At 55.0% G+C, this 11,603-nt stretch overlaps 2 protein-coding genes across 2 annotated transcripts in view; both read left to right on the forward strand.

The window, feature by feature from the left end:
- The window catches only part of LOC103908358 (homeobox protein not2), a 26,462-nt gene extending 24,420 nt beyond the window's left edge, over positions 1-2,042 (forward strand). Inside the window, exons 2-3 of the mRNA XM_009290716.2 lie at positions 987-1,171; positions 1,684-2,042. Coding sequence (XP_009288991.2) covers positions 987-1,171; positions 1,684-1,920 — 422 coding nt within the window. The 3' untranslated portion in view covers positions 1,921-2,042. The remainder of the gene's footprint in view (positions 1-986; positions 1,172-1,683) is intronic.
- Positions 2,043-2,624: 582 nt separating this feature from the next.
- LOC103908359 (homeobox protein not2) overlaps positions 2,625-11,603 on the forward strand; it is a 16,890-nt gene continuing 7,911 nt past the window's right edge. The window contains exon 1 of the mRNA XM_009290717.1: positions 2,625-2,784. Coding sequence (XP_009288992.1) covers positions 2,625-2,784 — 160 coding nt within the window. The remainder of the gene's footprint in view (positions 2,785-11,603) is intronic.

Consider the following 11,603-nt stretch of genomic DNA (forward strand, 5'->3'; position numbering starts at 1 on the left):
ACCCCCCCCCGGACAGCCCGCACCGGGACCCCCCCCTCCGCCCGTCCCGTGGGGACACCCCCAAATGAGGACCTCCTTCCGGCTCCCCAAGGGGGGACCCCTGCCAAGGGGATCCCTTCCAGGGGGACCCACATCCACCTCTCCCATGGGAACATCTCCAAATGGGGAACCTCCTTCCATCACTCCAAGGGGGGACCTTCGGCCACCTCTCCAAATGGGGGACACCGCTCAAGGGGACCTCTTCTGGGGGGGGGCCTATCCACCTCTCCCATGGAGACATCTCTAAACGGTGATCTCCTTCTACCTCCTCAAGGGGACACCCTCCAAAGGGGATGTCTCCAACGAGGCCCTGAATCCACTTCTTCCATGGGGACATCTCCAAATGGGGATCTCCTTTCACCTCTGCAAGGGGGGGGACCCATGCCCACCTCTCTCGAGACACCCCCAAATGGCGGACCTCCTTTCCTCTCTCCAAGGGGGGGGGGGCCTTGCCCACCTCTCCAAATGGGGGACCTCTCTCCCAAGGGGACCTTTTCCAGGGGGACGACCACTGTCCACATCTCCCATTCAGATGTCTCCAAATGGGGGACCTTCTCTGCCTCCTCCCAAGGGGATCTCACCAACAAGGACCCTCTTCTGCCCCTCCAAATGAGACCCTCTGGCCTCTCTCAGGGGGACATCTGCAAATGGCAGAGTTCCTTCTACTTCTTCATGGGGATCCCCTCCAAAGGGATTCTCTACAAGAGGGACCTGTATTCACCTCTCCAGGGAGATCCTCTCTAAATGGAGGACCCTCTCCCACCTCTTCAAATAGGGGACCCCCTCCAAAGAGACCCCTTCACCTCTCCAAAGGGGACACCTCCAAATGGGAAGATCCTTTCTACCTCTCCAAGAAAGGACCTTCCAAGGGGGGACCCCACTCTAAAGGAGACCCCTCCAAGGTCGCCTATCCACCCTGACCTCCCCTCTCTCTCTCTCACCTTCAGGCTTCCTTATCTCCAAGTGCTGCTTCCCCATCTTCAAAGCCAAGACCGGCAAAGCCAAGCGAGTCCGGACCATCTTCACCAGTGACCAGCTGGCCCGGCTGGAGAAGGAGTTTGCACGGCAGCAGTACATGGTGGGCACGGAGAGGTGCCTGCTCGCCTCCTCCCTGCACCTCACCGAAGAGCAGGTAAGCCCCACCATGCTCCATCTCCACCTCCACCTGCCCCCACCAGCAGGTCCAGGGAGGCTCCCAAACCTGCGTGCCAATGGGTGGGACCTGGGCCATGTCCCTCGGCCTGGGGCAGGAGCTGTGTGGGATAGTAATTGCAGATAGTTTACATTAAAAGGGTGGAGGATCACAGATGGGGAAACTGAGTCACAAAGTGGCTGTCCTAGGGCCACGTGGAGGGGTTGAACTTGTGTCCATCTTAAAGGCTGGACCTTCTCCACCACTGGCAGGTCCCAGCTTACCAATGCACGCTCAGCTCCTGGGTTGCAGGGGACAGTTTTCCATCTTGCTAGAGACAGAGCGTAGCAGGGGACCTCTGTCCTGGCCAGCCAGGAGATGTCTGAGGCTGCGGGCACCGAAGGGTTTGCGGGGTGTCTGGGCACTGCCTGAGCCACGGGGGTTTAGCAGACCATGACCCCATGGTCCATGGAGAAACCAGGTTTGAAAGACGAGCTTTACCTCTTCCTAAGGTGAAAGTCTGGTTCCAAAACCGGAGGATCAAGTGGAGGAAACAAAGCCTGGAACAGCAACAAGCCAAACTGGCCAAAATGGGTTTGGCCACCCCGCAGAGGAGCCCCGACTCGCAGAGCCACCACGGCGAGGAGGACAAAGACTTCCCAGCGGAGCCGGAGGACGGCCAGGAGGACACGGCCTCCTCCCCGGGCTCAGGGACAGCAACTGCACAGACTGTGGCAAAGAGCTGCTGAATCGCCCCTTCGGGCTGCTTTTCCGTGTGTATTATATGAATGTATCATAGCTGACAATGAGCGTATCTAATATATACAGGGCACCAATTATTTTTGCAGTGCGAAAATAAATTATTTATGCAGCTCTTGGGCTCATCTTTGCAGGAGGAGGAGGAGGAACAACACATGCCTGCAGTGGCAGCAAACGTTCAGTGGGGGCTTGTTCATGGGAGCAAGCCCTGGAGGCCCAGGGGAGTGGGGGCCACCCGTGCACCCCACCCACAATCAGCCCCATAGCCAGGCTCATCCTAAAGGCGCTGGGTGCTCAGATCCCTCCTTGTGCTCTAAGATAGCTCAGGACCTTCACAGACCCCAGGTCCCTGTAGAGGACCTCGATCTCATGGTCCATCCATCTCCATCTTCCTTCCTGCCAGCAGCATCTTCACCGTTAACACCCTGCTCTGCCCACAGCTCACACATCCCGACCCAGTGACGGCAGCCCGCTCTCCGGGGCTTTTTGGAGTCAGGAAAGTAGGGAAAACGCACCTGGAGAGCAGAGCTGGTGGTGGCTTTGTGAGCTGGGCACCTGGGGTGCCGTCTCTGCTGGGCGAAGATTAGCAGGTTTTACTTTTAATTGCTTGGCCCTGCTAGGGCAGATGTAGAGGTTTCAAATCCATCAGGTTTGGGCTGGACACTGGCCTGGGGATGAGCCAAGGGTGGGCTCCATGGGGGGCAAGCGAGTACCAACGGCCCTGGACCTCCTAGATAAGAGCACCAATGGGGACATCTGGGTGCTCACCTGGGCAGCACCAGCTCCTGCTAACCCTATTTTCGCCATGTCTGCTCTGGGCTTGGGGCTGGAGAAAGAAGGGACCCAGGTGGAGGGTTTATTTGGGCAGATATGAAACCTGATGCAAGGAGAGGGGATGAGGCAAAGAGAAGGGGATGATCCAAGGAGAAGGGGGACAATGCAAGGAGAGGGGGGACAATTAAGAAGGGGATGGTGCAAGGAGAGAGGACAGTGCAAGAAGAAGGGGATGGTGCCAGGAGAAGGGGACGATGTGACGGAAGCTGCCCTTTGTTCCGGCTGTTTTCAGAGCCGGGATTAGCCAGCGCGTCTCAAAGAGCCCAAACTGTGCTAATGTCTTCACATGTCTGCCGAGAGCCCAGGCTGCGCCGGCGGGTTTAACCCGCTAATCTCGCATGCCAGTGGGTTTATTGCGATCATCCCCGAGACAACAGGGCTTATGGGGAATGTTTTAATATCGCCCGGCCAGGGGCCGAGCTGATTGCGAGAGTTAAGTTGTTCTCAGGACACCTTTAATCCCCTGGGAGCTGGCAGTGCTCCGCCTCGGGCAGGATTGGGCCTTTCGGCGGTGCCAGGCTCCTCCGGGGCAGGCAGCGGGGGACCCGTCCCCTCTCCAGGGGATGCTCCTGCAGGGTCTGCCCAGCTCGGACCCCTCTGCAGGCAGCATCCCACCAGGGAAATGACTTTAATTAAAACTGAGGGGATGCTCCTGCAGGGTCTGCCCAGCTCGGACCCCTCTGCGGGCAGCATCTCCGACCAGGAATGACTTTAATTAAAACTGGTGGGCTTGATTGAGTTTTTCAAAAGGTGACTTTTATACGAGATTAATTAAACCACATCCATCCCTCTGGCACCTTGGGCTTTGGCTGGGAGCCTTCTCTCATGGCAGGTGATGATCCTTGAGGGGGTGGCAGGTCCCTGGGGGTGCACAGGGCTCAGGGTCCCCTTTCCTACCTGCCACGGGACAGCCAGGTGCCGGGGAAGGCCATCCCCTGCCTTCCTCCCACCCAGTGAGTAACCTGTTTGCAGGTTCCTTAGGGTGGGGAAGGGACCGTATCTGCAGGACAAAGCAGCCGATTACTGCTCCGGTGGGGATGAGAAGAGACAAACGCCAGGTCTGACCCTGATAATGGGATGGAGTTGATGGTTTTCAGAAAAGCTGGGTTCAGCTGGGTCATTTTATACCCTGCCAAGCCCCCACTGGCCCTGGCATCCCAGAAAGGGGGTAGAAATGCAGTTTTCTTCTCCCATGGGAGACATCTCCCTCCCCAGTCCAGGGAGCAGGTCTTGCAGCTGAGCCCAACTCCTGGCAGCTCAAGCGGGGCACGTGGATTAGGGTCAAACCCGGGCACAGTGATTTGGAAAATAAGGGAGAAAGGTGCTGCGAGAGCTTGGCAAGGTCTTGGGCTGGATCAGCCCACCAGGGACAGAGCCCTGGCTCCTCTCATGCCCCAGGAAAGCCTGTACAGAATAAGAAATTCTGGCTGCGTGCCTTTACCCAAACCCCATGCACATCCCAAAAACCCCACTAGTCCCTTCCCAATCCTGCGTATCACATCGCTTTCTTAAAGGCAGGTTTTTTTCACTTGTCTGCAAAAAACAGGTTGGCTTTCGGTGGCAGATAATTATAAGGAAGTGAGAATTAAGCAGCCTTATTAAGAGGATAAAGGTTATCTGCTAAAGATGCGGTGCTGAGCCCTCCCCAGCAAACCTCCGCTGTGTAGATAAGTAGGCGGCCTGTAGGAGGACAGGTAGGTTGTGAGACGGGTGGGTGGATGTATTAGGGTGGACTATTTGCCCAGAGGAACAGCCTGGTCTGCGTGTGGATAGGCAGATGGGTGGATGATCGGGAATGAATGCAGGGCGCTGGCGGATAGGTGCAAATGGGTGGCTGCGTAAATGGGGTGGGATGGGAGATGGATGGAGAGATAGGAGAAGGGATAACCGGGTGGAGGGTGGAGCTGTAGCGTAGGGCTCCTCCATGTCCCCCTCCCCGCTGTCCTTCCTGCCAGGATTATTCCTGCTGAGCACATGGCGACAGATGCGATTTGTTTGCACGAGTCGCGTTTACTCAGGACGGTAGAAGTTTGCAGGATGGGGCGTTTGGATGCTGGAGCAGCAGAACCCCTCCAGCCCCCCAGTCCCCGTGACCCAGCCGCTTTCCCAGGCGCCTTTTGCATCCCTTCCCCGAGCCGGCAGCCCCCTTGTCCTCGGCTGATTGCTCCCTCGCGCTCTCTTTTCGTGGGGTTTTGCTAAATGGGATTACCGCGTGCCGAGGACGGGCCGGCGTGCCGGGGAGGGCAACCTGCCGGCGGCGGAGGTTCAAGGCAAAAGCTCGACCCAAGCCGGGACACGGGGCGCCGGGGTTGACTGTGCATGTTTCCAGGCTCCGTCTCGTCGTGTAATCTTGTTAAATGGTCAGGGAGCATTTCCCCCTGCTTCTCCCTCCCCTTTAATTCCCGATTGAAACATCAAATAAAGCTTCCTGAGGCTGCCGGGCAGCTCTGCTGGCTCCGCGCTGCCCAGTTTCAGTGGAAATAAAAAAAGACATCACGAACAATGGGAGGAAACGCCACGACATCCCGACGTTTGCAGTCTTTCTGGGATGAATTTGCCCCAAGCTGCCTTGCTCAGCCAAAGGGCAAAGGCACCGATTCTTTGCATTAAACTCTCAGCTGGGAAGTAGCTCCTGGATGCATGAAAATAAGGGTGAAACGGGGTGACCTGCCTGGAAATGCAGCAGGGAAATGGGGTGATTAAGGAAACCCCTCATATGGGGTGAGAAATGCAGCGGCCAAAACCTCTGGGTTTAAAAATCCCGGGTTTAAAAGGTATTTATCCTGCAACAAGAAACACAGGGCTGTGGACCAGGACCATGCACTGAGCGCTGTCAGAGCCAGAGCGAGCAGCGCCGTCCCTAAATCCTGCGTAGAGCTGCGCAGGGTGATTCGGGGTCTGTTAAGGGAACACCATCAGCCCTGGTCTGGGTTTGCCACGGGGCACATCAGCTCTTAAACAGCTGATGGTGCTCACCCCACCGGCTCCCCTGCTCCCCGCTCCTTTCTCACCTCCCATCCCAGCCTCAAAAATGGAAAGACTGGGAGGAAATCCCTCCCCGTCTCTGCTCCCAGCCACGCACATGGCAGGGCCTGCCAGAAACCAGTTTGCTTCGTTTCAATGAGACGAACTGTTAGGAAAAAGAGAAAAAATGATGAAAACTGCACCATCTCCCCCTTTGCAAATGGTTTGTGGCACAAAATCCCTTGGCCCTGTGGCACTGCCGCCCCAGCACAGTTGGGCTGGGCTTTCACTGGGGGTGTACCAGGGGCCCTAGCACCAGACACCCTCTGCGAAGGTGTGATTTTATTTTAAAAAGTTGATTAAATCATTAAATCAAGTAAGCCCTGATGGTACGGGATGAATAAGGGGATCTCGCCGGGAGGCGCAGGACTGGCAGTCAGATAAAGTGCCTCTTCCTGGGACTTAGGCTGTGATGCTTTTGTGCCTCAGTTTCCCCAGCTGCAGGAGCCGGGTAAATACAGCCTTGGACACGTGTGGTATCAGCTCGACTCATGCTTATCCGGGCCGGGTCTGATCCCGCTCCCACTCAGCACCCCTGCTGAGAGCCGCGCCAGATCCGACCCCTGCTCTGCCTCATCCTTCCCCCCACTCCATCTCTATTGATTTAATAAGATGGAGAGGAATTAACGGGGCCGGAGCATTGGAATAATGAAAGATGAACAAAGGGGCAGCGCTAGCAAAGATGCTGCCAGCTTTTAATGATGAGGCCGGGCAGATCCCCTGCTAGCTGTCCCTTTGGAGTGGCGATTAAGAACATACTGTTATTGTTAAGGCAGAGAGATAAATCCCCGCACCGTTTCTGATGTGATCAGCCGGGGCTTCTCCCTACAATTTGTGATCCTATTGTGGACGGTGTTTGCCCTGGGCAAGGAGAGTCTGGGAACCACTTATGAACCATCCTTTGGTCATTAGCCTCCTCATTAGGAGAGAACAATGTGGGAGAAAAAAGATAATTGAAGGGAGCAGCGGGCTGATCGGGCACTCAGGCCTGTACCAGGGCTGCCTCAATGCTTAGTTTGTTTATAATTCCCAATTAATTTTAAATGCGTGGTTTCGGGATGCTCTTAACACCCGCAATTGCAACCCCTGTGAACACGGTGGTGTTCAGGTCTGTGCTTGACGGGAGGACCACGGAGCATCCTCCGAGGCCTTGCGGGAGGGTATTAGCTTATTTTTTGGGGGTCACCCAGACTTTGCTGTCAGCTGGGTGTAGCCCCATCACGGACTCAACTCGTGGACTCAACCCACGCTGTATTTGGAAGGACCCCGGGCAGGTGGATGGGCCCCCAGCACCCGGGGAGGGTGAGGGTGGTGGGATGCAGCAGGACCCACTCCTTCATTTCACATCTGGCTGAGATATGAGGCCAGATGTGACACCGAGGGGTGTGACACCGAGGAGCAGCCCCGCTTGGATCAGGGACAACATCTCCCCGTCGAAAGGCCGGGGCAGGATCCAGCCCTGCTGAGCCCCGTTGCAGCGTGGGCTTAATTCAGACCTTGCCTGGAAACATCATCCTGGGTGATAAATCACAGGAAAGCCCCCAGGCCATGGGGGGAGAGGTGCTTTGCCCCACAGGCTTGGCAATGGAGTAATAAGAGGAGCAGGTCCTGTCCCCATGCCCAGGGACACCCGGCCCTGGCTGGGTGCAGGGCTCCGTGCCCTGGGGAGGAGGGGGAAGAGCCGCAATTCCTCAGGATGCTTGATATTACCAAGTGCTAATGAGACCTGGATGGGGCTGAGGTGCTTTGCAGGCCATTATCCCAAATTAACCTGACAATGCAGCCGGGGCCAGCGTCTGAAGGGCGGCTGGGGTGTGTATTGGCTGTCTGGGGCTGGGGGGAGAGAAGGATGCTGCCCTCTGCCTGCCCCCCACCCCCGCGCCAGCTCCCCTCTGCCCGCACCCCTGAGCTGAAAGCAAGGGCCCTGCATTTCGCAGGGTTAGTTTTCCATTGTATGAGCGTGTTGAATCGGCTCCCCGAGAGGTTTGCCAAGCCAGAGCTGGAGTAAGGGGAGAGGGATGGAGAGGACAGGGGAGCGGGGCTATCTCCTCCACAGACTGGTGTTTGGCGTATCCTTCTTGGAGGAAACTCTTTTGTTCCCAAATCCTCATGTCCATCCCACGCTGCCACTTGCACGGGGCTTTCACGGCCCGTTCAGTGCTTGGGCATGGATCAAACTGGGGAGCACTCAGCTGAAAAGTAACCATGATCTCAGAAGAAGCATTTCCCTGGAGCCAGTGGCTGTCCCTGTGCTGGGCTCTCACGGGGGGACGTATGGGGCTGGCCGTGCTCTTGCCACCCGCAACCGGGGCTCCCATTGCTGTGTAACACCCTCAAAGTGCAGACAGTGTCGTGCCATCACTCCTGTCCTCACCCCGGTTTGGGTCTGTTAACGGGACCCTGCAAGGTGCTGAGGATCCAGAAGGCAAAGCGAACTGTGGCCGGATCCTGCTGCAAACAGGAGAGATGGGGTTTGCCAAGAGCGATCGACACCAGCACCTTGTTCTGGAGCTCTCTGCAGCTCCCCAGCACCTCGTCGAAGGTGGCAAAGCCAAGGCAGGGCAGCACCTCGGCACCCGGCACCGCTGGGTGCTCCCGGAGCAGAGCGCATGCGCAGTAATTATTGTTAGCCCGAGTAATTTCTCTTTTCTAGACTTTATGATGAAGGAACGAACATGCATCAGTTACCTGCCGGGGAGAAGCCTCGTGCTCCTCTCTTCGCGGCGAAGATGAATCCCTGTTCCCCTCTTCCTTAGTGGTTAAACATTGGAACAGGCTGCCCAGGGAAGTGGTGGAGTCCCCATCCCTGGAGGTGTCTAAAAGACGTGTAGATGCGGCGCTTAGGGACATGGTTTAGTGGGTGGTGGTGTTGGGTCGACGGTTGGACTCGATGATCTTGGAGGTCTTTTCCAACCTCAATGATTCTATGATTATATGATTTCTACAGGATTCAGTGGGATCCAGCTTGGGAAGGGGCAAACCACCAGCTCCAGGAGCCACGTGATTTGGGGACGTTCCTCGTTGCCTTTTTATTATTGGATTATGGATTATTATTTATTATTACTATGGATTATCACAGGAGAAATGGCTGCAAAAATCTGACACAAAGCTAAAAGCTAAAGTTAGTGTTCAGAATCCTATTTTTAAGCCAGTTTTTATTTTTTTAAGAGTAAAAGGCATGAGCTCATCATTTCAGGCTCCTTAGGTTGGCAGTGCTGGGCTAGTTATCCTAATGAGCGCAAGCACACGCCTGTCTAATCAGCAACAGGAGCCCTGGGATCCATCTTCTCCCTAATAGGATGCGACTGAAAGGATGCTCTCGGTCGAGAAGATGTTTTCCCACTTGCAGAAGGATTCACGCCCCGGATTACAGATGCACAAAATCCCCGTCACGTTTTCGTGTGTGCTTGCTGTGGGTTTGGGGAAATTTCCGCCACTTCTTTCGCCCGCTGGGATGGTTTTGCGGCTTGGAGAGGGATGGAAATGGAGCCAGGCTCTCCCCACCGACGGAGGCGAGGTGTGAAATTTCTCATGGGCAAACAAGTGAGAGCTGCGGGGTGCCCAGAAGAAGGGGGACAGAAAAGATACAGGGGGGGGGGGGGGGGGGGGGGGGGGGAGAGAAAGCAGCAGCCAGAGAGAAACAAAAATCCGCAAAGCAGCAACCTGGCTTGAAGAGCGGGGCGTTTTCTATGAGGGGATTGTAAAATGCACTCTCCCGTTCCCCTTTGCAGGGGGGAATAAGGGCCCCCACTCTATCTGATAGTCATTAGCATCAATTAGCCCCGTTTGAAGTAGGCAACATCTTTGTCTCTTTGCAAAAAAAGAAATAAAAAAACCTTTCAGGGAGCCCATAATAACATCTGGAGCAAGGAGAGGCTGAACTCAAGTTCCCCACTTTCATCTCTTGTCGAGGTACTTGGAATGTTAATGCAGCCTCATTCTTTAATGGAGTTATCAGGAAATGCTTTTCACCTCCTTCCCTTTGCTCAGGGGGGATGTTTACAAAGGGCTGGGGGCTTTTTTTGTTGTTGTTTTGTTGTTGGGATTTTTTTCTTTTACCCCCCTAAGAAACTCCCCCTCCCCTTTTATTTTCTACGCTCTTGAAAAACAAAACTGGAATAAAAAAAAAAAAACAACCAAAAAACCACAAACCAAAGCCCCACCACCAAAAAAAAAGAGGATCGGGGTCCATCCTTTCATCTCCCCTGCCCAAGCTCCTGCAAAAGTCTCCTTTGCTGGAGCAGATGGGGTGGGGATGGAGCCGGTGGTTCAACCTCACGCGGGCAGGGGGAGGCGGGGGGGTTCCCCGGGCCCGAGCCCCCGCTCTGCCTGGCTGCTGGGTGCTATATTTCCCAAGTCATTACCAGCGAGTGAAAATTTCCAGCTTTCGAACCGAAATGCATTAGCTGAGCACACAGTACTAATGGGAAACAGGACGCGTCATTAGGCAGCGAATTCGGCCAAGCGGGAGAAGCTGAAGGGAAAAGCCAGCCGGTGCTTTTGCCCATCTCTCGTCCCTCCGGCTCGCTGTCCATCCGTCTGCCCGTCCTTCCTGCCAGCAGCATCTCACCGTAACCCCCTGCTCTGCGACAGCTCGCCCGTCCCAACAACTGCAACATAAACTGCTCCGTGAATAACCCGAGCATCTCCAACATCTCTTTCCGCGGGAAACTATATCCGAATTACAGTGGCAGTCACGACTTACTATAAAGAGGGAAAATAATTAAGAGGTTTAACAGGCTTTTAATAAACCAAATCAAAAACTTGTATGACGACACCCGTATTTTAATCCACACAACCTCTGTGCAAGCAAAGCCAGAAGCTGTGAATCTCCGCAGGTTTTTTTTCTCGGCGGCGGCCTTTTTTTTCGGGAGAGGCTTCGGCACTTGCCCAGCTTTGAACGTGTGATTTCAATTAAGCACATAGTTACAGGGCGGCAGGATTGGGGCTGACTGTTTGGATAAGGAGCAATAAACCAGCAGCTGTATTTATTCACTTATTTTGAAGCTGCTGTGGAAGACAGGATGCTAAACGGCAGAAAAAAAGCATTTTAAAGGCAAACTTGAGGGACTCTTTTGTTTCCCGCAGGCATCCTCTTCCCCGAGGTTCCCGTGGCCCGTCACCAGGGTGCTTCCTCACGAGCAGGATAATCCTGCCCATTCATTCCCATAATTTCCATTTGCTTTGAAACGCTCAAAAATATAGAGGTGCTCAATTACAACAAGGTCTATTTCTGCGGCTTGGGTAGTGAAGAGAAACTTTAAATGGCACGAATCTCTGATTTAAGGCAGGATTTACTGGATACGGACAGCTAGCCTGCGCACGCAGAGACGTTTCATGCTGGGTTATTAAGCCGCGGGGGATTTTTGCTCCGTGTTTATTAACCTGGAGACTCCGGTCTGGGGATTTCTCCGTGTTTGCATACACCGGAGTGAATTTTCAGTGCGAATTTGGTGCTTGCGGAGATTTAAGCAGGAACGTTTGTGTGCGCGCAGGGCTGCGAGTCCCCAACACTGTTTGCTGAGTACGCTCACATCTGGGCAAGGTGTCTGTGCCATCCTCAGTTCTCCATCGGACCATGCGTCTGCACTTGGCTCCGGGGGTATCACACGAGCATGTCACCCAAACCAGACGAACAGTTAAATTTCCACAGCACAGTCGCCTTTTAGGCTGTGCGAGCTCCTGATGTGTTTTTCCCATATCCCAGATAAACGTACACGCTCTGACACATACGGGTGGGTACACACAGACACGTTCCCCTCGGCAGGGCAGCAGGACGGGCTCGCACAGCCCGCCCCGGGGGACGCCCCGGGCC

This window comes from Aptenodytes forsteri, unplaced genomic scaffold (assembly GCF_000699145.1).
Source record: "Aptenodytes forsteri isolate BGI_AS27 unplaced genomic scaffold, ASM69914v1 Scaffold236, whole genome shotgun sequence".
In the NCBI taxonomy this organism is placed as follows: Eukaryota; Metazoa; Chordata; class Aves; order Sphenisciformes; family Spheniscidae; genus Aptenodytes; species Aptenodytes forsteri.